At 40.5% G+C, this 25964-nt stretch overlaps 1 protein-coding gene across 2 annotated transcripts in view; it reads left to right on the top strand.

The window, feature by feature from the left end:
• Window positions 1-7186: 7186 nt before the first annotated feature.
• Window positions 7187-25964, top strand: part of PDS5A (PDS5 cohesin associated factor A) — a 132473-nt gene continuing 113695 nt past the window's right edge. For both annotated transcript variants that reach the window (XM_055435141.2, XM_088836293.1), the window contains exons 1-2: window positions 7187-7330; window positions 8176-8353. In XM_055435141.2, coding sequence (XP_055291116.1) covers window positions 8216-8353 — 138 coding nt within the window. In that variant the 5' untranslated portion in view covers window positions 7187-7330; window positions 8176-8215. The remainder of the gene's footprint in view (window positions 7331-8175; window positions 8354-25964) is intronic.

Below are 25964 nucleotides of genomic sequence, written 5' to 3'. Positions count from 1 at the left end.
AAAAAGCTGGCTTAAAACTCGACATTCAGAAAACTAAGATCATGGCTTCCGATTCTGTCACTTCATGGGAAATAGCTGGGGAAACAATGGAAACAGTGAGAGACTTTATTTTCTTGGGCCCCAAAATCACTGCAGATGGTGACTGTAGCCACAAAATTAAAAGATGCTTGCTCCTTGGAAGAAAAGTTATGACAAACCTAGACAGCATATTAAAAAGCAGAGACATTACTTTGCCTACAAAGGTCAGTTTAGTAAAAACTTTGGTTTTTCCAGTAGTCATATATGGATGTGAGAGTTGGACCATAAAGAAGGGTGAGCACCGAAGAATTGATGCTTTGAACTGTTGTGTTGGAGAAGACTCTTGAGAGTCCCTTGGACAGCAAGGAGATAAAAGCAGTCAATCCTAAAGGAAATTAGTCCTGAATATTCATTGAAAGGACTGATCCTGAAACTGAAGTTCCAATACTTTGGCCACCTGATTTGAAGAACTGACTGCCTAGCTGCTGCTGCTAAGTCACTTCAGTCGTGTCCGACTCTGTGTGACCCCATAGACGGAAGCCCACCAGGCTCCCCCGTCCCTGGGATTCTCCAGGCAAGAACACTGGAGTGGGTTGCCATTTCCTTCTCCAATGTGTGAAAGTAAAAAGTGAAAGTGAAGTCGCTCAGTCGTGTTCGACCCTTAGCTACCCCACGGACTACAGCCAACCAGGCTCCTCCATCCATGGGATTTTCTAGGCGATAGCACTGGAGTGGCTTGCCATTGCCTTCTCCGTGACTGCCTAGAAAAGACCCTAATACTGTGAAAGATTGAAGGCAGGAAGAGAAGTTGATGACAGAGGACGAGATGTTTGGATGGCATCACCAACTCAATGGACATGAGTTTGAGTAAGCTCCAGGAGTTGGTAAAGGACAGAAAAGCCTGGTGTGCTGCAGTCTATGGGGTTGCAAAGAGTCAGAGACAACTGAGTGACTGAACATTACTTCGTTTATAAACACATCCCTTATTGGCCCACGGATTGCCCTCATTCATTCATCCACCCATTGACCTATCACATAATGAACATATATGAAGCCACCACTACACCCAAGAAGAAAGCTTTAACAGAAACATATCTAGCTATATATTCATTTTCCCATGTGGTCTTCCTGTGTTCCCTGCTTTCCCTTGTACTCCAGGGGTAACCAACATCTTGAGCCTTGCTTTTGAACTTTATAAACAGATTATCATATTATGTCACTAAGATTTACCCAAGTTGTTTATATCTGTAATTTCTTTTGTATTTGAAAATATTTAGTCTTAGTTTGTTAAATAATACTTAATTTTGATAAAAACAATTTTAAGAAAGCTAATATAATTAATGATGCAGGTCAGCTTTCACACTTTAAATTGAAAAGAGATGCTCATCAAGCCAAAGATATCAGACAGGATTCAAATAAAGTCTTTAAATTACCATGACAAACAAGTTAATCATTAACATCTTGATCATACTAAGCCAAAATGATTCAGACTTTATATTTTTAGTCATCAGTGAAACCTGTAAAATTCATTTCATTCACCACAGATAGATATGGTATTATCCTGTGCCTACATATATTTGGTCTAGCCAAGCTGTCAGTGATATCTGGAAAGACTCTAAAATAAAATACCATTTTTTTAGTTTCACACTAATTATGACATATGATTAAAATTTCTCTGGGACCAGAGGTACATGGAAGTTTCAAATTTGTAATCTGTGAAATTACTCAGGATAAACTTAGCGAGTTACACTTTAAATGAAAAACGAAGAATTTCAGATAAATAGAAAACACATGTCAATAAAATCTGATTTAAATATCTTAGATATTTTTGCATTTTATGTTGGTATTTTTACCTTCATTCACTTCCATTATAAATGGCTTTAGTCTCCTATTACCCCAGTTCATCCTTTGAAACTGCCACTCTGTTCAACCTCTGCAGTATTTAGTGCGAACACAGTTTGTCCTCTACCCTCACCTTCTGTCAATCACTCCTACAAACTCTGTTCTCTAGAACTGCACTGTCCAATATAGCAACCACTAGCCACATATCGCTGTTTAGATTTTTTTTAATTTAATTAAAAATTTAGTTCCTCCACTTCATCAGCCACTTTTCAGGCGTTTTATAGTTGCATGTGGTTAGGACCTACTGGACAAAGCAAGTGTGGAACATTTCCATTGTTGTGGTGCCCCAGAGTATGGATCTAGAATTTCTATGTAGGAAGAATTTATAGTTGGTAAGATGATTGAAATAGGGGGTTGGGGGTTTGTCCTGAAGCTGCATTGGATGTCATTATATAGATTGTATGTTTGTACATGTATATATGGGAGAGGGGCTGATGGAAATTATATGAGGGCAGAATAAGACTCACAAAGTCAAGCCACTCTTTTATACAATTATTGTTCTAATCACATCAAAGTCTTTTCCTCAAAAAGAAATTGTACTTAATTATCTCCAAGCCTTTTTTCACCTTGTGGTTATCTCTGTTAGCTATTGCTCTTCCCACAACAACTACTCAGTAACAACTCACCCTCCAAAGCCCAGCCTCAAATACCCTTCCCTTTGGGAAGTTCCCATACTTCCCTTTCTTAGGCTCTTAAACAGTACAGTTTAAATCCCTATTGTAGAATAAATCACAGCCTTGCCTGGAATTATGGTACATATGTCTGTGATTCCTCCTTTAGACTCTGATCCTGTCAAGAGCAGGAACTTTGTCTTCTTGTTTTCTAAATATTTGCCCATTACCTAGTACAATGCCTTACAGGAGCTCAGTAACTGTTTGCTAAATTAACTTTTAAATAGCTTAGATTCTAAAAGACATCCTGACTAAAGCTATTCCAAGCACAGTCCTCCCCTTCCCAGTTAAAGATAACTTCATCCTTTGCTGCTGCTGCTGCTAAGTCGCTTCAGTCGTGTCCGACTCTGTGCGACCCCAGAGATGGCAGCCCACCAGGCTCCCTTGTCCCTGGGATTCTCCAGGCAAGAACACTGGAGTGGGTTGCCATTTCCTTCTCCAGTGCATGAAAGGGAAAAGGGAAAATGAAGTTACTCAGTCGTGTCCGACTCTTCGCGACCCCATGGACTGCAGCCTACCAGGCTCCTCCATCCACAGGATTTTCCAGGCAAGAGTACTGGAGTGGGGTGCCATTGCCTTCATCCTTCGCTACACAGGTCAAAAACTTTGGAGTCACCTTATTTTCTTAACTCCTTTTTTTCTTTTTTTTTTAAATTTTTTTCATCACATCCACTGTTACTACCCAGGCCTACCATCTCTCCTTGGGAGAAGGCAAAGGCAACCCACTCCAGTACTCTTGCCTGGAAAATCCCATGGGTGGAGGAGCCTGGTAGGCTGTAGTCCACAGGGTCGCGAAGAGTCGGATACGACTGAGCGACTTCACTCACTTTTCACTTTCATGCATTGGAGAAGGAAATGGCAGCCCACTCCAGTGTTCTTGCCTGGAGAATCCCAGAGACGGCGGAGCCTGGTGGGCTACCGTCTATGGGGTCGCACAGAGTCGGACATGACTGAAGTGACTTAGCAGCAGCAGCAGCAACCATCTCTCCTTGGAATTTCTGCAGTATTCTTATACTTGATTATCTTCTACATTTGCATCTCCTCATTATTTTCAGCCTAGCGGCTAGAGTTACTCTTTCATTTTACATATATTAAAAAATTATGTAGAGCTTAGTATGTCAAAGCCTTTTACCATGTGGATCACAATAAACTGTGGAAAATTCTGAAAGAGATGGGAAAACCATACAACCTGACCTGCCTCTTGAGAAACCTATATGCAGGTCAGGAAGCAACAGTTAGAACTGGACATGGAACAACAGACTGGTTCCAAATAGGAAAAGGAGTATGTCAAGGCTGTATACTGTCACCCTGCTTATTTAACTTATATGCAGAGTACATCATGAGAAATGCTGGGCTAGAAGAAGCACAAGCTGGAATCAAGATTGCCGGGAGAAATATCAGTAACCTCAGATATGCGGATGACACCACCCTTATGGCAGAAAGTGAAGAGGAACTAAAAGCCTCTTGATGAAAGTGAAAGAGGAGAGTGAAAAAGTTGGCTTAAAGCTCAACATTCAGAAAACTAAGATCATGGCATCTGGTCCCATCACTTCATGGGAAATAGATGGGGAAACGGTGGAAACTGTGTCAGACTTCATTTTTTTGGGCTCCAAAATCACTGCGGATGCTGATTGCAGCCATGAAATGAAAAGACACTTACTCCTTGGAAGGAAAGTTATGACCAACCTAGATAGCATATTAAAAAGCAGAGACATTACTTTGCCAACAAAGGTCCGTCTAGTCAAGGCTATGATTTTTCCAGTGGTCATGTATGGATGTGAGTTGGACTGTGAAGAAAGGTGATGGCCAAAGAATTGATGCTTTTGAACTGTGGTGCTGGAGAAGACTCTTGAGAGTCCCTTGGCTTGCAAGGAGATCCAACCAGTCCATTCCAAAGGAGATCAATCCGGGGTGTTCATTGGAAGGACTGATGCTGAAGCTGAAACTCCAATACTTTGGCCACCTCATGCGACGAGTTGACTCATTGGAAAAGACCCTGATGCTGGGAGGGATTGGAGGCAGAAGGAGAAGGGGACAACAGAGGATGGCTGGATGGCATCACCAATTCGATGGACATGAGTTTGGGTAAACTCCGGGAGTTGGTGATGGACAGGGAGGCCTGGCATGCTGTGATTCATGGGGTCGCAAAGGGTCGGACACAACTGAGCGACTGAACTAGTATGTACCAGTTACTATTCTAGGCACTTTACAAATGTTAATTTATTTATCCCTCACAATGACCCTCTGAAATAGAAACGATTATCCCTGTTTTATGGATGAGGAAAATGAGGCACAGAAAGATTAAGTAGTTTGTCCAAGGTTGCCTAGATCATAGAACATAAATCATATCACTTTTCTTTTTAAAGCACTTCCTTCTCAGAGTATGTGCCAATGTCTTTCCAAAGGCAGAAGGCCTAAAAGGTTGTATGTGGTCTGCATCCCCCCTCTTCTCTACTTCATTTTCTTCCGCAGCAATTTGTTTATTTTTTTGTCTATCTCTCCACCAATAAATTAAGCTCTACCACAACAGGCAGGGATCTTTGTTCTCTTTCCCACTACAGATTTTATTCTCAGTGCTCAAAACAATGCGTTGTATAGTAGACCCTCTTCACATAATTGTTCACAAATGAATGTATCACTTCTCATTTACTGTAAGTTGAAGTGTTTTTTAAAAAGGAATTAAAAACGGAAATTTCAGAATTCCTGCAATTTAGAATTTTTAAGTTCAACCTATTGATGTGTTACGATCCTTAGGGCTTACTATCTTTTGAGTGTTTATAAAATCAAACAGTATTAACAAAGTAGGTAGTTAAAATTACAATTTTATGGATATATACAAAACTTTATTTAGTAGTGGATAAATTACTAATGGCAAGAATGAAAATAAAAACCACTCTTTATTTAAATGTGACAGATTTTTAAAAATCATATGTGAGAGAAAGCCTAAAAACAGTGTAGGTTTTGGTCAGTTTATTAGTTTGGATGAAGCTTTCTTAATGGATTCTGCCCTAAATGTCTAAGAACAAAGCACCGACTTTTGGGCAGAGTTCTAGCAAATCAGCAACTGTGGTGTATTAGATTCTGAGAGAATTGTTTCCTTGTATATTACTTGAAAAACAATTCAGTAAGGGCAGCACCTATAATATTTTTAAGGTCAAACAAAGGATGTGGAAAAGACTAATTAACATCCATCAAGAATAATTTAAATAATCAAATATCATTTTAAACTACACAAAATCACTGCAGATGCTGATTGCAGCCATGAAATTAAAAGACGCTTACTCCTTGGAAGGAAAGTTATGACCAACCTTGACAGTATATTAAAAAGCAGAGACATTACTTTGCCAACAAAGGTCCGTCTAGTCAAGGCTATGGTTTTTCCCGTGGTCATGTATGGATGTGAGAGTTGGACTGTGAAGAAAGCTGATAGCCGAAGAATTGATGCTTTTGAACTGTGGTGTGGAGAAGACTCTTGAGAGTCCCTTGTACTGCAAGGAGATCCAACCAGTCCATTCTAAAGGAGATCAATCCTGGGTGTTCATTGGAAGGACTGATGCTAAAGCTGAAACTGCAATACTTTGGCCACCTCATGCGACGAGTTGACTCACTGGAAAAGAGTCTGATGCTGGGAAAGGTTGGGGGCGGGAGGAGAAGGGGACGACAGAGAATGAGATGGCTGGATGGCATCACCGACTCTGTGGACATGAGTTTGAGTGAACTCCGGGAGTTGGTGATGGACAGGGAGGCCTGGCGTGCTGTGATTCATGGGGTCGCGGAGAGTCGGACACGACTGAGCGACTGAACTGAACTGAACCGAATGAAAAGAGGGAGTAAACTCTGGTGGCTGTCAAAAGAATCAAGAATGAGCAGCACACGTTGTGCCATGTTGCAAAACTTTTCCTCAGGTTGCAGATATTCTGTCCCTAGGGAGAAAATCAGTTCATTATCACCGAGTAATTAACCATTTTTCAACCGTTTCCATCCACGTCGTTTAGGCTGAACCCCCAAAAGTCATGATCTCACATCCGCGGCAAACGGTAAAAAAACTCCGTTCATCCAACTTGGCCCCGAAAGGCCGCGGGCGCCGGGTCGCTTCCCGCCAGCCAGGCTCCTCCTCTGCTCGCCTTTCGGGTCCCGTCCTCCCGAAGGCGCTCGGTGCGGCAGGTCTTGGCGCCAACCGGGTGGCGGCGCTGTTTTCTCCGCGCGCCGCCGCTTGAGGCCCGAGGGAGGCGGAGGCAAGGCCGGCGGAGGAAGGGGCGGGAGCGAGGCGCGCGCCCTGCTCTCGCGTGCTCTCGCACCGCTCGCGTGACCGGTCGGCGTGTGCGAGAGGCGCCGGCTGCCGGGAGCACGGGCGGCCGCGCGCGCGCCGCTGCGAGGGGCGTCCGGGTCCGAGGCGGCGGACCCGGCCGGCGCGAGGTGCTGGCGGGCGGGCACCCGGGGTCCGGGGCGGACACACGCGCACACGCTCCCGGAGGAGCCTTCTCCGAGGCTGCTCTTCCTCTGCCAGACGGAGAGCGGCAGTGTCTCCCCGCCCAGCTCTCGCTCGCCCCGCGTCTCCCCCCGCGGCGACTGCTCCTCCTCGGCACCGCCAGCCCCAGCGCCGCTCCGGGGCGGGCGGCGGCGGCGGCGGCGGCGGGACCCGCGGAGCCGCTTTGTGTGCAGCCCGGAGAGGGGCGGCGGCGCAACCACCTGACAGAGGCCCGGGCGCTCGATGCACCTTCCGCCCGCATGAGGAGGAGGTAAAGGCGGCGGCGGCTCGGCTGGGGAGGGAGGGGACGGAAGGGGAGACCGGAGTGGGGGGGGGGCGCGGGACTGAGGCCCGGCGGGGCTGCCTGGAGGTGCCGGGAAGGCCTCGGCGGCACCGGACGGCGCCGAGTGGCTGGGGGCGAGAGAAGCCGCCGGGGTCCCTGAGCCGAAGTTGAAGGAACAAAATGTGAAGTGCGGAGCCGCGTCAGCCGCTTCCTGGCTTGGGGTTCGGGGTGGAGGGCAGCTTGTTTTCCCCTCCCGCGGGGGTGAGGGACCGGGACACGGGAGGGGCGGGAGCGTGGCGGGGACACCTGGGGTCCCGAAGCTTTGCCCGGCAAGGGCGTAGGTTCCCAGGAGCCGCCGCTGCCTGTAGGTCCCTTTGGGTCCCTAGTTTTGCGGCCTAAGCCGAGCCCTATAGGCCTCGCGTCTCCTTTCCCGGAGGGGACCGGCCGGGTGGGGATTTGAGGCTTCTCTCTGAGCGAGCCGGGGCCTTAGGGGCCTCGCTGGGCTCTCAGAGCCTCTAAACTTGGGAGCTCGGTGCTTGGGGGTGGGATTTCATTGTGAAAGGAGGAATAGGAAACTCCTGGCTCTGCTCGGCGCTTCCCGCGGCCGCCGGTGCCAGGGAGCCCGGAGGGCCCGGGGTTGGCGGGGCCCGCGTGGGTGAGGGCGGCGAGGCGGCCACCAGGGTCCAAGCCCCGGGAAGGTAGGGTCGGGGCGCCGCCGCCGAGCCCCCGGCCTCCCTGGAGAAAGGACCCTTTGCAGATTAGGATTTTTGAAATGAAAAAAGAGGTTACAAAGTCGCCCCTTTCCCGCTGAACTTTTGTTTTCTGACCGATAGAGGCCGGTAGAGGACTGTGAAAGAAAAGTTGTCCCCCAGGATGGACTTCACCGCGCAGCCCAAGCCTGCCACTGCCCTCTGTGGCGTCGTGAGTGCCGACGGGAAGATCGCTTACCCTCCGGGGGTAAAGGAGATCACCGACAAGATCACCACGGACGAAATGATCAAACGACTGAAGGTAAGTTTCTCTGGACAGAATGTTCACACTTAAGACGTTTGTGTTAGGAGGTGCTGTCTCCTGTGGTATTACTGCTCTGCTGGCCCTGGCCTTAAGTTTCACCTACCGGGTTGTTGTTGTTTTTTTTTTAAAAGATATTTTATGTCTTTTCTTTTACCCCCTCTGAAAGGTATTGTTCTGTCTTGGCTGTATCTTTGAATGGTAATCTCTGTTAAAGACATAATCATTATGGGAAATTAAAAGGATATGTATGTGATATTTTTTAATTTTACTTGTTTTTTTCCTGTAAGTATAAAAATTCGAGTATTTTTTAAGGTTTTTTTGTCTGGAAATATTTTTGAGACTACTATTCAAAGTAGCTTGCAGCTTTAAAGGTAGGCAATAATTTGCCTAGGAAGGTTTTCGTCAGCTTCTAGGAGACTGATTTAAGTGCAAAATGCATTTTAAAAATTATCAGAATTTTCTAATATCCAGAAACTTAAATATGTAAATAGTACGATTAAACTTCTACAGAAAGTACTGACTTTTCAAAATTCAGGCTTGAAGTAGAGTGATGACTTATGTCCACATGTTCAAAGGGGTTTTAAGGGACAGTGATTATGGCTTAGGGCTTCCCTGGTGGCTCAGAGGTTAAAGCGTCTGCCTCCAATGCGGGAGACCCGGGTTCAATCCCTGGGTCGAAACGGTAACCCACTCCAGTATTCTTGCTTGGAGAATCCCATGGACGGAGAAGCCTGGTAGGCTACAGTCCACGGGGTCGCGTAGAGTCGGACACGACTGAGCGCCGGAACGGATTATGGCTTGTTTTATAAGGGGTCAGCTTATTTTTAAACATGGTGGTCCTAATGTGAAAGTTGTAAGTTTCAGCCTTTAGGTAAGTTAATTTTTTGTTTTCTGTTGCATGGTTATAGATTGTGGCCACAGCCTTACAAAGTAAGTGTTAATTCTTATTAAGGGATTAACTTGATGGCAGTAGTTATCAACCACAGCATCCTTGACCCCTAAGGAACATTTGGCAGTGCTGAAGACTTTTTTTTTTTTTGGTCACTATTGGGGGCTGGATTGGAATAGGGGAAGACTGGAGACAGGGAGTCCAGCTGCTGCTACTGCTGCTAAGTCACTTCAGTCGTGTCCGACTCTGTGTGACCCCATAGACGGAAGCCCACCAGGCTCCCCCATCCCTGGGATTCTCCAGGCAAGAACACTGGCAGCTAGGAGACTGTTAAACTGTAGTCTAGGTCAAAGATGTTGAAATCATGAAGTGGGGCTATGATAGGGAATAGAGAGATAGGGAACAATCCAAGAGACATTTCAGAGTTCTCCTAATCAGTTGGAGTGTGTAGAAAGTGAGGAAAGCAACAATATTGACACCTTGCCAGTATTCCCCTTGGGCAACTTGTTGAAATGTATTTTAGAAAATAATCTTGCCCCTTTGCTGTTAGTATAGTGCCTGGAAAATGTTTACAGTGTTGTGAGTGATTAATATTTAAAAGTGTTCCTATAGTTTGTTTTTAAAAATCTAGTTGGAGTCTACAATTTGCTGCCCATTTGGAAGGAATAGGACACAATACCTTACATCAAAATAAATCTTGATACTAAAGATTTTACATGAAGTGGGGGTGCTTAATTGATGCTTCTTAAGGTTGTACTATTATTGTTTTAAATTTTTGAGATGCTGAAATATGAATTATGAAATATAAATTAAGTAAAATTATAGATCTATTACTTTCATATTAATATAGATACCTTGAATTCTGGTGATGGGTAATTTGGTTTTTCTAAAAAGTTATGATTGTATATACATTTTCTATTTGAAAGTAGATTAAATGTCAGAAGTATTTTTTAACTAAATTGACAGTCTAGAATGAGCATATGGCTAGAATATTCATTTGTTATGAGTTCTTTTGGAAGTCAAATTTGATATACATATTAATCAATTTGAATGTCTTATTGCTAAAATGTTGCTTTTTTCAAGAATTCTTATGATTCTGTCTTCCTCCTGCCTTTGTAAGGCGATTTTGACTTTGTACTTTTTAGGAAGGAGCTGTGCTCACCACTGTACCACCAATGCACGCTGTACTTTTTAGGGATCCATGTTTAGTTAAAGTATTACTGTCTTACTAGTATAGATTTTAAATAATATATAACTATATTTTTGATAATTTTTGTGTTATTTGTGGGTAACTTGTATAAATTCAGTAGTTTATTATTATAGCAACAATGTTCAAATATTGTGAGGAAGAGGGCTTAAAGGCTAGTAAAACCCTGGTCAGTAGAATTCGGAGATGTTTGGTCCGTTTTCTTCAGTTTTCAAGAATGGAACAAGCATTTTCCATTTAGAAGGATCCTAAAAGAAATTCCAGAACTCCTTTTATTTCACAGATAATAAAAGTTAGACCCAAAGTGGCCAAATAACATTTACCAAGATCAGTCGTGGGACTGGTTAGTGGCAGAGCCTGGGCTAAATAGGATCATGTATCTTTTTATTCTTATGGCTGCTTTCTTCTAAGGAATCTAAAGGAAGTTGATCAAGGAAGCTGTGATTTTTATCATGCAGTGGAAAACAGTAAAGTGAAAAGGGGAAGGGAATCAATGAGAGTTAACTTGGTCTTTTGCAGGGAAATATGGGACAACATTTTGTGTTCTCATCATTAGAGAGAAACTATTGTGATACTTTCAAGGTTTCTTGAAAGTAATTCTTAGGAGTATGTCTTTGAAAAAGCTAAGAAAGTTTTCATTTCTATTTCCAAGGAACTACTCTTTTTACATCTAGTTACACTATCATTCTGTCAGTTCCTTAAACATGCCATGTTCATTTCTGCTTAGACAGATTTTAAATTATGTAACCCATATGCATACTCTTACTCCCATTTCATTAAGGGAAGTCTCTTAGATTTCCTGTTATATACTCTTTTAATCCCTTCATGTCACTTGTTACAGATGTGATATTACATTTATGCTTGTGTTTATTTGGTTTGTGTCCCCAACTTCTCTGTAAGCTTCATGAATACCACATCTGTTTGTTTACTTTTGTATCCTCCCAGTGCTTTGTTTGTATGTGTGTGTGCTCAGTCAATGTCCAACTCTTTGCAACGCCACGGACTGTAGCCCACCAGGCTCCTCGGTCCATGGAATTTCCCAGGCAGAAATACTGGAGTGGGTTGCCATTTCCTACTCCAGGGTATCTTCGTGACCCAGGGACTGAACCTGTATCTCCTGTGTGTCCTCTATGGCAGGTGGATTTTTTACCACTGTGCCACCTGGGAAGCCCCACAGTTAGGTGCTCAACATATATTTGTTGAATGAATGAATAAATAATATGTATTAATATTGGTTTAGAGAAGTATTCTTATTTTTGAAAATGAAGGATTATTTGAAAATATTTTCAATTGCAACTAAGTACTTTATCTGAGATTGCATACTAGAGATGATAAAGTAGCTATTTATAATTTTAGAACTAGAAGGTAGCTTATAAGTTATTTGGTTTTGTTCAAATTTTCCAGATAAAGAAACTGATTCTGAGAGGTTGTGACCAACCCTAGTCACATAAAGCTGAAAACTATCATTAACGATTTTGTTATTTAGATCAGTTATAGAAATATTAAAAGCTATATAAAAGTCAGCTGTTTGGAAGGATAGCAGACATTTTTTAATACCAGTGTTACATTAAGCATCAAGATATGTAGTTCACAAATATCCTTCCTCCTGTTTAATTAAGGATTCTGAAACGAATGCAGGAGTCATGTCTGATAAGTTTTGTAACACATTCAAGATACACCTATAAACAGTATTGTACAAATTCCATTAAGTGCTTCTGCCCATGGGCTGTTATACAGTATTACAAAGCTATATGCCACATATTATTTTTTCTTCTGTTCCTGCTATTTTCTAAGTGGGAAGCCCTAGATCAGCCTTGGTTTTTAAAGGAAGGTAGGTATTAGGATGAAGTTTGTTGCTGCTGCTGCTAAGTCACTTCAGTCGTGTCCGACTCTGTGTGACCCCAGAGACAGAAGCCCACCAGGCTCCCCCATCCCGGGGATTCTCCAGGCAAGAACACTGGAGTGGGTTGCCATTTCCTTCTCCAATGTGTAAAAGTGAAAGTGAAGTCGCTCAGTCGTGTCCGACCCCTAGCAACCCCATGGACTGCAGCCCACCAGGCTCCTCCATCCATGGGATTTTCCAGGCAAGAGTACTGGAGTGGCTTGCCATTGCCTTCTCCGTGAAGTTTGTTACTTACATCCATTTCTGTCACCTGCTTTCACAGTTCAGTGCCCCAGACAGGTCTCTAGCTACAACTCCGTACCACAAATAGTTACTACCCTGATGCTAAGATTTAGGAAAGATTAAATAATAGAGTTTTATTATTCTGAAAATGTCCCACATTTTTCTCCCTCTAGGTGTTACTTCTGTGTTTTCTTTGTATTTTTCTATAATCTTTCTCTTTGTGTCTGTCGTTCTCCCTCTTCCCCCATGCTCTCATTTATGCTTTCTGTAGTCTGGCTTGTGGGATACTTTAATATGAGTTAGGATATGGTGGGCTTGATTTAGGTAGAACACTCCCTTTTCTCATAAGAACCTAGGTTGGAAGAGGGGAAGAATAAATCGCAGGAAGACCATGAATTCTTTCCTTTTCCTTCCCCTCAGGTGGACCTCAGAAATACTTGATTGGGTTATAATCACTTTTACTTGCATAAATGATTTTTTATTTATTCCTAGTTGCCACATAGTATGCTAATTTTATAGGTAGTTTAGTGTATAATTTCAAGTCTGGATTTCGTCTCTATATTTTATTTTAATAAATGTATTGCAGAAGATTGTGCTAAGAAGATAAGAAATTAAATGGAGAGGCAAGATTTCTTAAAATGAAGTCCTAAAATATGGCTAGTATACATTTGTGAAGTAACTCTTCATGCAGTACAGCTTTTATTTTAAATTTCCATTTGCATAAAGGAATTGTTCTAGTTATCAGCTGGTGTGTAACAAGCTATCCCTAAACCTAATAGTTTAAAACAGCAACTTTTAAAAACCTTATTGTGGTAAATAAAATACATATAAAATTTGCTATTTTAATCATCTTTAAGTGCATAGTTCAGTTCCATAGTTCCAAAGTGCAGTGCAGAGTTCCAAAGAATAGCACGGAGAGATGAGAACGCCTTCCTCAGCGATCAATACAAACAAATAGAGGAAAACAATAGGATGGGAAAGACTAGAGATCTCTTCAAGGAAATTAGAGATACCAAGGGAACATTTCATGCAAAGATGGGCACAATAAAGGACAAAAATGGTGTGGACCTAATAGAAGCAGAAGATATTAAGAAGAGGTGGCAAGAATACACAGAAGAACTATACAAAAAAGATATCCATGTCCCAGATAACGGCGATGGTGTGATTACCACCTAGAGCCAGACATCTTGCAGTGCTAAGTTAAGTGGGCCTTAGGAAGCATCACTACGAGCAAAGCTAGTGGAGGTGATGGAATTTCAGTTGAGCTATTTCAAATCCTAAAAGATGCTGCTGTGAAAGTGTTGCATTCAGTATGACAGCAAACTTGGAAAACTCAGCAGTGACCACAGGACTAGAAAAGGCCAGTTTTCATTCTAATCCCAAAGAAAGGCAATGCCAAAGAATGTTCAAACTGCCACACAATTGCACTTATCTCACATGCTAGCAAAGTAATGCTCAGAATTCTCCAAGCCAGGCTTCAGCAGTACGTGAACAGTGAAATTCCAGATATTCAAGCTGGATTTAGAAAAGGGAGAGGAAGCAGAGATCAAATTGCCAACATCTGTTGGATCATCAAAAAAGAGAGTTCCAGAAAAACATCTGCTTTATTGACTACACCAAAGCCTTTGACTGGGTGGATCACAACAAACTGTAGAAAATTCTTCAAGAGATGGGAATACCAGACCACCTGACCTGCCTCCTGAGAAAACTGTATGCAGATCAAGAAGCAACAGTTAGAACCAGACATGGAACAACTGACTGGTTCCAAGTCAGGAAAGGAGTACGTCAAGGCTGTATATTATCACTCTGCTTATTTAACTTATACGCAGAGTACATCATGTGAAATGCTGGGCTGGATGAAGCACAAGCTAGAATCAAGATTGCTGGGAGAAATATCAATAACCTCAGATATGCAGATGACACCACCCTTATGGCAGAAAGCAAAGAGGAACTAAAGAGCCTCTTGATGAAAGTGAAAGCAGACTGAAAAAGTTGGCTTAAAACTCAACATTCAGAAAACTAAGATCTTGGCATCTGGTCCCATCGCTTCATGGCAAGTAGATGGGGAAACAATGGAAACAGTGAGAAAGTTTATCTTTGGGGGCTCCAAAATCACTGCAGATGGTGACTGCAGCCATGAAATTAGAAGACGCTTGCTCCTTGGAAGAAAAGCTATGACCAACATAGACAGCATATTTAAAAGCAGAGACATTACTTTGCCGACAGAGCTAGTCGAAGCTATGGTTTTTCCAGTAGTCATGTATGGATGTGAGAGTTGGACTATAAAGAAAGCTGAGCACCGAAGAATTGATGCTTTTGAGCTGTGGTGTTGGAGAAGACTCTTGCGAGTCCCTTGGACTGCAAGGAGATCCAACCAGTCCATCCTAAAGGAAATCAGTCCTGAATATTCATTGGAAGGACTGAAGCTGAAGCTCCAATACTTTGGCCACCTGATGCGGAGAACTGATTCATTGGCAAAGACTCTGATGCTGAGAAGGATTGAAGGCAAAAGGAGAAGGGCATTGCTGAGAATTAGATGGTTGGATGGCTTCACCGACTTGATGGACGTGAGTTTGAGCAAGCTCCGGGAGTTGGTAAAGGACAGGGAAGCCTTAAGTGCTGCAGTCCATGGGACTACAGAGTCGGACTCAACTGAGTCACTGAACTGAGCTCAGTGCCATAAGTACATTCACATTGTTTTGCAACCTCATCACCATCCATTCAGAACTTTTCATCATCCTTATCTGAACTCTGAACCCATTAAGTGAACCCATTAAACTAGAACTCTATTTCCCACTTCCCCCAGCCCAGGCGACCACTTTCTACTTCCTGTCTTTATGAATTTGACTACTCTAGGAGCCTTGTGTCAGTTCAGTTCAGTTCAGTTGCTCAGTTCAGTTGCTCAGTTGTGTCCAACTTTTTGTGACCCCATGGACTGCAGCACACCAGGCCTCTCTGCCATCACCAACTCCCGGAGTTTACTCAAACTCATGTTTATTGAGTCAGTGATGCCATCCAACCATCTCATCCTCTGTCGTTTAAATGAGATCATAACATATTGCTGCTTTTGTGACTGGTTTATTCACTTGGCATAATGTCTTCAGGGTTTATCTGTTTTTGCAGTATGTGTCAGAATTTACATATATAACATCTTTTGTTTATCCTTTCATTCTTTGATGGACACTTGGGTGGCTTCTACCTTTTACCTACACTCAGCAGCTTTTCTTCCTATCTCGCAGTTTTGTGGATCAGAAATTTGGGCCGGACTTGGCTTTCTGCTCCACATTACATGCTAGGTTCCCTCAGTGGTATTCACCTGGTGATTAGACTGGTCTAATGTGTACACACTGACTTCTCTCAAACACTTGGTGCCTTGGTAGGAACAGCTGAAAGGCTGGACTCAACTGGGCCCTTCTTCCTGTGTATTATGTAGTGTTAAGGTTTCTCCACATGGTCCCTCCAGCAGGATAGTTGAGCTCAGTTTTCCAAGACACTCTGGAGGAATTTGTCAGTACTTTTAAAAGACTTTATTCAGAATTGGCCTTGACATTTCTACTTTACTGTTTAACGTATTCATAGCCCAGCTTGCATTCAAGGGGGAAAAAAATTGACCCAATTTCCCAATGGAAGAAGTAGAAAAGAATTTGTAGCTGTCTTCAATCTACCATAGAAGTTGTCAGGACAAATCGAAGGATACTATGCTTTGTAGTTAAATTCATAGATTTGAAAAACATTTAATCTCAAAAAACAACAGTATATACTTTCAGCGAATTTGCTGAATCTGTAAAATGTATTTTATTAAATTACCATAACAAGTTACTGTAAGAAAAAAGTTGTAGGAATTTTTTATATGCTAGTTTGGGAAAAATTATGGAGGAGGCTCATGATTTGATCCTAGAACTTGTTTCTTATATTACTTGAATTCTTACTAGAAAGTACTACTGGCCAATCATAATGATGATCCCCCCTTCTCTCTCTTTTTTTTTTAAACCCATTTTAATTTCTTCTTTTGAGACATTTTATCCCTCTAAAAATTTTGGAAAAATTGCACCTTCAACACTCATATCCCTTCACTTAAATTCTCTGGTTGTTAACATTTTGTCACTTTTGCTTTCACGCACACACGCACAAACACACATGGAGAGAGACAGATGTAACACACTATTTTGTTGGAAAGTTACTTGCATACATCATGAGATTCCACTTCTGAATACTTCAGCAGTCTTAGTCTAAGCTAACGTCTTAGTCTAAAGACATTCTCTTATTTTATAACAATGAGCATTATCATACTCTAGGTATTTAACATCGACATAATGATATCTGTTATACTGTCCGTAATAAAATTCTCTTAATTGCCCTAAAACTTACTTTTTCAAAATTGAATTTTTCATATCTTTTTTCTTTGTTGCTAAAGTCTAATGGTTTATGATGTCTATCTTCCGTGTGAAATTGTACCTTTTATTATTAAAAATACTCATCTTTGTTTCATTTTAAAATAAATTTTTTAAAAAGGGAAAAAGATTGAATTTTTCTTCCTCTGTCCAATTTCTAATATAGGATCACATGCATTTATCATGTCTCTTTTGTCTTTAATCTGGAAAGTCCTCTCATTTTTGGGGGGAGTGTTCATGACATTTTTTGAAGCATTTGTCCTATAGGAGTTGGTAATCTGTTTTGTCTCATTTCCTTATGCTTAGATTCAAGTTGAACCTTTTTTGCAAGTGTACTATACGATCAGTGGTATATAGTTACCTTTACATCATATCAGGAGGCATGTAATGACAAATTTTGTTGTATTGACTATGCTAAGTTTGATCACTTGGGTATAGTTGGCCAACTCTCTGCGTTGTAAAGGTACTTCTCCTGCTTGCAGTTAATAAGTAATTTTTAAGCTAATAAATAGTTTGTAAGAATAATTTGTTTTCAACCATTCTTAACTTTTTTTTAAAATAGTGAACTTTATTTTTGACTGCACTGGGTCTTCATTGCTGCCATGTGGGCTTTCTCTAGTTGTCATAAATGGGAGCTACTCTCTAGTTGCAGTGTGCAGGCTAGGGCACTTGGACTTCAGTAGTTCTGGTCAGTGGGCTTAATTGCCCCGAAGCATATGGAATCTTCCCTGACCAGGGATCAAACCTGTGTCTCCTGCATTGGATGGCAGATTCTTAACTACTGGACTACCAGGGAAGTCCTTACTCAACTGTTCTAGCACCCACTTTAATGGTTATATGGCACCACCCTTATGGCAGAAAGTGAAGAGGAATTAAAAAGCCTCTTGGTGAAAGTGAAAGAGGAAAGTGAAAAAGTTGGCTTAAAGCTCAACATTCAGAAAACTAAGATCTTGGCATCTGGTCCCAGCACTTCATGGGAAATAGATGGGGAAACAGTGGAAACAGTGTCAGACTTTATTTTTTTGGGCTCCAAAATCACTGCAGGTGGTGATTGCAGCCATGAAATTAAAAGACGCTTACTCCTTGAAAGGAAAGTTATGACCAACCTAGACAGCGTATTAAAAAGCAGACATTACTTTGCTAACAGAGGTCCATCTAGTCAAAGCTATGCTTTTCCAGTAGTCATGTATGGATGTGAGAATTGGACTGTGAAGAAAGCTGATCGCCGAAGAATGGATGCTTTTGAACTGTGGTGTTGGAGAAGACTCTTGAGAGTCCCTTGGACTGCAAGGAGATTCAACCAGTCCATTCTAAAGGAGATCAGTCCTGGGTGTTCATTGGAAGGACTGATGCTAAAGCTGACACTCCAATACTTTGGCCACCTCATGCAAAGATTTGAGTCACTGGAAAACACTCTGATGCTGGGAGGGATTGGGAGCAGGAGGAGAAGGGGACGACAGAGAATGAGATGGCTGGATGGCATTACCGACTCAATGGACATGAGTTTGAGTGAACTCTGGGAGTTGGTGATGGACAGGGAGGCCTGGCATGCTGCGATTCATGGGGTCACAGAATCGGACACGACTGAGCAACTGAACTGAACTTGATGGTTATAAAATATTGCCCTTTTTGATTCTATCATTCCTTACACATGTATTAGGTGGCATTCTTCTGTAGAGAAGACCCTGCACCCAATTAAAAATCAAAATCACTCATGGATTCTTTATTCAGTGCCTTATAATCCATTTTATTCCTTTTGAGAGTCAAATTGTCCCAGATGAGCATCCTTGCTTTCCTGTCTTTTCAAACATCTAGTGTCTTTTTGACATGTCTTTCTATGAGTCTTTGAGCACTTCTTTTCTGGTACAAGATGTTCACCTTGTGCTTCCCTGCCCCAGATTTTGATAGATTTTTTTTCCAAAGAACCTTATTTCCATTTTAGTGGAGAGGTGTTTATAAACCACGGCCTTGGTATGGGCATTGTGTTCACATTATTGTTAGATATGTAATTTCTTCAGGTCTTTCAGTGTGTACAGCTAGGACTTATGTATACTTTAAATCATGAGTTCATCGGCCACTTTCAGTTGAAATCCAGTTTCAGAACTTTTTCTAAACTTCCTCCATTCTATATTTGTATCAGCCTTCTCTTACAGTATAAATCCTAATTTCTCTTAACTCTGGTAAATTTATTTATACTATTCTAAGGTGCTGCTGCTGCTAAGTCGCTTCAGTCGTGTCCGACTCTATAAACACGAAAAATTCAGAACTACTATTTCAGTAACCCTTGCAAGGTTTCTTTGCGGTTCTTTCTGTCAAATTAAGATTGCATAGAGAACCATGCTCATTAGTTATTTGAATTGGAATTTTTTTGTCTGAATGGTTGTTAATCAGTTTTCTATATAATTGGTTTTCTGTTTGTATTCAATCATATGTGCACACACATTTGTTGACTCTTCATTTCTACTGATGAGTATAATCCTTGTTTGACTCTTTTTATTGGTAACAAAATTTACCATATTAACCACTTTTAAGTGTTCACAGTAGTGTTAACTATACACACATTGTCAATTCAGTAGATCTCTAGAACATTTTCATCACGTAAAACTGAAACTATACTCACAGAACAACTCCCCTTTCTTCTATGAACCCTTTGGCCCATAGTAGCCGCTATTCTACTTTTGGTTTCTAAGAGTTTGACTACTTTAGATACCTCACATGTAAGTGTGGAATCATATTCTATTTGTCTTTTTGTGATTGGCTTATTTCACTTAATATAAAGTCCTCAAGGTTTATCCATGTTGTAGCATATGACAGCATTTCCTCCTTTTCTAAGGCTAATATTCCATTGTGTATATCTACCGCATTTCTTTATCCATTAATGGAAGTTTAGAATGATCCACCTTTCAGCTTCCAAGAGCAATGGTGCAGTTAACATGGATGTGCATGTATCTCTTTTGAGATCCTGCAGGATCATATGGTAATTCTGTCTAAACATTTTCGGGGAACTCCCCTCCATACTGTTTTCAGTTGTGACTGCTTCATTTTACGTTTCAGCCAGTAGTACACCAGAATTCTAGTTTCTCTACATAAATGCTTGTCTTCTGTGTTTTTGATAGTGGCCATCCTAACAGATATGAGGTAATATCTTATTGTGGTTGTTATTTGTATTTCCCCAACAATTGGTGATATTAAACATCTTTTCTTTTTTTTTTATTTTTTTTATTTTTTTTTTTAAGCATCTTTTCATGCTTATTGACTGTGTATCTTTTTTGAAAAATATCTATTCAAGTCCTGTATGTATGTATGTATTAGTTGCTGAGTTGTGTCCAACTCTTTGCAGTCCCATGGACTGCAGCCTGTCAGGCTCCCCTGTCCATGGGATTCTCCAGGTGAGAATACTGGAGTGGGTTGCCATTCCCTTCTCCAATTAAGTTCTTTACCCATTTTTTTTTCTTTACCCATTTTTTAATCAGGTTATTTGTTTTATTGTTTAGTTGTAGGAGTGTCTGTTTTCAGTTTTAGAAATTACATTGTTCATTTTTTAAAAAATTTTTATGTGGTTCAAGAGTCAGAACTATTGAAAAACTTCTACTTCTCAGAAGTCTTCCATCCTTATTCCTTCCACTGCATTTCCACACACCTCCCCTCTGTAGATAATCATTTCCATTAGTTTCTGGTTGATCCTTTCTTTCTGTGTTATCTATCTTCTCAAAAGATAGACTACCATATGTACTCTATTGTACTTTGTTTTTTTCACCCAATGTATCTTAGCAATGACACTGTGTCTGGAAATCTTCTTTTATTCATTTTCATGATGCTATAGTATTCTGTGTATGTAGAGGTACCCTAGTTTTATTTAACTAATCTCTCAGTGTTGATTTTAGATTGTTTGTAATATTTTCCTATTAAAAGTAGTGCTAAAACGAATAACCTTGGTACACATTGTTTTGTACTTGTGCAAGTGTATCTGGGGTTGCAAAGAGTCGGACACGACTGAGCGACTGAACTGAACTGAACTGAAAGTGTATCTTCAGGATAAGTGCCTAGGAATGGGATTATTGGGCCAAAGGGTACCTTTATGAGTGATTTTGTTACAGGTGGTTAAATTCCCCTTCATACTGGTTGTACCATTTTGTTCTTTTACCAGCAAGTATGAGTGCCCAAGTTCTTAGTAATGTATTGTCAAGTGATGCCTACTTTTAAATTAGCAAATTAACATGTTGCCCAGAAAGCCATTTTATTGCCTCCTGGCAACAAAACAAGTTCTTTTTAAGAATGATTAAATATAAGTGCTACATTGAGGTTCAAAGGGGTAAGAACCCTATTTAGATTTCCTTAAAAACTCAAAAGGAGTTGAGTAGCTTTTTAAAAAATTTAAAGAAATGAAGGTAGAGATGGAGACAAAATTTTAGTAACAGAGATGATGTTGAAATCAACAAGCCTCACTTAGATCTTCATTCAAGACCTTGAATTAAATAGACATTAAGGTGAAAGCCTATTAAAAATCATATATGAAATAAATAACATTGATATGTAGAATGCTAGTGCCATAATTTATTTTCCTAATATCAGATATCTGTAGATGTACAAGGGAAAAACTGATTTGTGCTCACAGTAGGAAACTAGGCTTAAAGCATTAAAATGAGTTTTATTCTTGTTAGTTTCTATTTTCAGAGTTAATTATTTAAATACTACTTTGGCTGAGGTTGTTGGCATATAGAAGTATGTCCAGTTGAATTCCATGGTCAGAAAGATAAGTGGAATTTATACATGATATAAAAGCCTAACAAGTTTTTATTTGCTCGAAGACAACAAATCAAGAAGTTTCTAGATAATGGTTGAAAAAGAAAGCTAAACACAAACATAAGGAAAGAGTTTACTAGATTTCTTTCCATTGCTATTGGCATTTGGTCTTTTACATTAAGTACAGATCTTCCCAACTGGTACACTTCTATACACTTACAAACATGCTTAAATACAGTGTCCTCAGCCTTTGGAGATTACAAATATTAGATCTTTTTTTTAGTATTATGTGATATTTTAAAAGTTGGAAGCTACCATCTTATATGTGTGTGTATGTGTGTTGTTTTTCATGTTATAAAATTATTTTTAAGATCAAACACTCAAAACTTCCTACCAAAATTAGGGCACTGTGATTAGTAGTGATAAACATCATGAGTTCATTAGGGGAAACTGGACTTATACTAGGAATAACACTGAAATAGATTTCCATTTATATGAAGGATATTTGAGCTTATCCTATAACTTAACCGTAAGTTAAATGCCAATTATGTGCTAGGATGGGTTCTGTTTCTTTGGATAAAAAGAGACTCAGAATTTTAGGGGTCATCAAAAGTTTCATGGAAAAGTTGACAGTTGGACTGGGATTTGAAGGGTTAGACTTTGGTAAGCAAATAGGTGGTGAAACAGTTCAAAGAAATGAATAGTAGGGACAAAGACTGAGAGGCAGAAGCAAGCTTGGTTTGTTTGAAGAAAATGAGGAGAGGAATAGTTTTGATAGAGCTAAAGCATCCAAAAGAGAGTAGTTAGGAGGAAAAACAAGTGGAAGATACTGATGAAATTTGTAAAATCCTTAAATGCCAAAGAGAGGAATTTGATTTAAAAAAGCAAGATAGAGCTGAAGAGTGATGTGTCTACAGTGTGATTTTGCATGATTAGCATGGAGAAGGAAATGGCAACCCACTCCAGTGTTCTTGCCTGGAGAATCCCAAGGATGGGGGATCCTGGTGGGCTGCTGTCTGTGGGGTCGCACAGAGTCGGACACGACTGAAGTGACTTAGCAGCAGTAGCAGCAGCAAAGGTAAGGGCCAAAGAGTTCTTTAAGAACATGAATGCCACCCTTTCTTTGAGGCCAGTTTGTGGAGTTTTTTTATCCTCGTGTCCAGACCAGATAGTATCTTTGGTTGAACAGTGTTGTTGTCCCATCATTCAGTCATGTCCAACTCGTTGCAACCCCATAGACTGCAGCATGCCAAACTTCCCTGTCCTTCACCATCTCCCAGAGCTTGCTCAAACTCATGTGCATTGAGTCAGTGGTGCCATTCAACCATCTCATCTTCTGTTGTCCCCTTCTCCTCCTGCCTTCAATCTTTCCCATCATCAGGGTCTTTTCTAATGAGTTGGTTCCTTCACATCAGGTGGCAAAGTATTGGAGCTTCAGCATTGGTACTTCTAATGAATGTTCAGGATTGATTTCCTTTAGGATTGACTGGTTTGATCTCCTTGCAGTTGAACAGTAATCGTTTCTAATTGATATTGTCTGAATAAATCTGTTGGTTGCTGAGAGTTAGTAGAATGGTTAGTAGAATTTTATATACTAGATCATTATAATATGAATTAGATTTTTATCACATATATTTAGTCCATGTTTTTCCAAAATTTCCTCGAATTGCTGTGGTAGGAATTCAAGTAAACATCAGTAGTAATTTGATGCCAAATTGTTTTAATATGTGAAAATTAAGTTCAGTGGCCATGTTTAATTTCCTGTAATTTCAGATGTTTGTTGAATTGAAGAGACTTCATATAGCACTGTACAATTGGTAGAGCCACCACATCTGCAGTTATTTCCTCCATTGAAGTCTTGAACCATTCAAGGTCATCAGTGAGGATTTGGATTCAGCTTTTCCCAAAGTCCTGTTAGTGTTGATATTTTGACCTCTTCCCATAAATCACCAGTGTTCTTAAAAGCATGCAAGATGATAAATCCTTTCCAGAAGGTTTTCAGTCTGCTTTGCCCAGATGCATCAGAGAAATCACTGTCTGTAACCTACAAAATGTTAATGTTAAGCTTTAAATAATAAATCTTAAAAGTCAAAATTACTCTTTGATTCATAGTCTGCAGAATGGATGTTAGCAGGCAGGCATCAAAACAAACAGCTGAGAAAAGAAGAAAAGCTAAAGGCAAAGGAGAAAAGGAGAGATACACCCATTTGAATGCAGAGTTCCAAAGAATAACAAGGAGAGATGAGAGTTAGAAGTACTTATAAATGTTTCTAATGATAGTTTTACTTTTTCTAAAACAGGAGGCTCAGTAAACATTGGCTCAGTGATCAGTGCCAAGAAATAGAGGAAAACAATAGAATGGGAAAGACTAGAGATCTCGTCAAGAAAATTAGAGATACCAAGGGAACATTTCTTGCAAAGATGGGCTCAATAAAGGACAGAAATGGTGTGGACCTAACAGAAGCAGGCACCTGACCTGCCTCTTGAGAAATCTGTATGCAGGTCAGGAAGCAACAGTTAGACCTGGACATGGAACAACAGACTGGTTCCAAATAGGAAAAGGAGTAAGTTAAGGCTGTATATTGTCACCCTGCTTTTTTTAACTTATATGCCCCTGTATCTGGAGAAGGAAATGGCAACCCACTCCAGTGTTCTTGCCTGGAGAATCCCAGGGACGGGGGAGCCTGGTGGGCTTCCGTCTATGGGGTCGTACAGAGTCGGACACGACTGAAGCAACTTAGCAGCAGCAGCAGCAGCAGCCCCTGTATCACTCCTATAGAGGTAGCTACACCTTCAATTTTTTAAACCTAGATTACTTTTTCATTAGTTAGTACCTCTTTGTGGCTTAGTAGTAGTCCGCTGTATGAATATAACAATTTGTTTTTTTTGTTGTTTTTGTTTATTTGGCTGTGCTGGCAGCATGAAGGATTTTAGTTCCTAGAATAGGGATCAGACCCATGGTCCCCTGCAACAGAAGGGTGGAAACTTAACAGTTGAACTGCCAGGGAAATCCCTATACCAGTTTAATTTATACCATTCTCATATTGATGGAAAGAAACTTGTTTACATTTTAGGCTATTTGAATAAAAGTACTATAAACATTACTATATAAGTCTTCTCTTGTACATATCTTCGTTTATGTTGGGTAAATACCTAGGAGTACAATCATTGGGTCATAAGGTGAAAGTGTTAGTTGCTCAGTCATGTCCGACTCTTTGTGATCCCATGGACTATATCCTGCCAGCCACCTCTGTCCATGAAATTCTCCAGGCAAGAATGCTGGAGAACAGAGTGGGTAGTCATTCCATTCTCCAAGGGGTTTTCAAACCCAGGAATCAAACCTGGGTCTCTTGTATTGAAGGCAGATTCTTTACCATCTGAGCCACTAAAGACCCAGGAGTCATAAGGTAGGTTATTTTTAATTTAGTTAGCAGCTACTAGTCTCCCCAAAATGGTTGTTCTGTTTTATAATTCCACTGACAATGTATGGTAATATTTTATTTTCAAAGAATTTCTCCATACTTTCCACATTGCCTAACTTATCCATATAAAGTTGATGTTTATAATTATTAACCATTTAATATATATCAGATGTATAGTGATATTCCCCTGTTGCATTTCTCATATTGATTCTCTTTTTTTTAATTGAATCGTCTAAGAAAAGGATTTTTCATATCTGTTAACTCTTCAAAATCTCAGTTTTGGCTCTGCTAATTTTTCTGTTACTTATTTGTGTTCTGCTCTTATTTCTTTGCTTCAGTGTAGTTTGGATTTGCTAACACAAGTTTCTCAACCTTAGCACTGTGGACATTTTGTACCAGATAATTCTTTGTTTTGGAGGGATGTCTTGTGCACGGTTGGATGTTTAGCAGCATCAGACAGATATACTCACTAGATGACAGTGGTAGGCCCTTGTCAGATGTCTCCAGGGAGACAGAATCACCCTGGTTAGAGAACTGCTGTTCTGATAGAAGCTTTTTAAGCCTATACATTTCTTTCAAAACACTTCGAATTATATCTCACTAATTTTGATGTATTTTTATTACCATTCAGTTAGAAATATTTTCTCATTTTCTTTATGATTTTTTCCTTTGACCTGTGAATTATTTAGAAATGTGTGACTTAATTGCCAGATATTTGAAGTATTTATAAATATTTGATTATTAATTATTCCTAGTTTAATTTGATCGGAAGACATAATTTGCTTTTGGCTGCACCGGGATTTCGTTGCTGTGGGGGCTTTCTTAGTTGGA

The sequence above is a fragment of the Moschus berezovskii genome, chromosome 5 (assembly GCF_049115385.1).
Source record: "Moschus berezovskii isolate FMDL1 chromosome 5, NW_MosBer_1.0, whole genome shotgun sequence".
Lineage (NCBI taxonomy): Eukaryota > Metazoa > Chordata > Mammalia > Artiodactyla > Moschidae > Moschus > Moschus berezovskii.
This window is presented reverse-complemented; position numbering and strand designations above follow the sequence as displayed.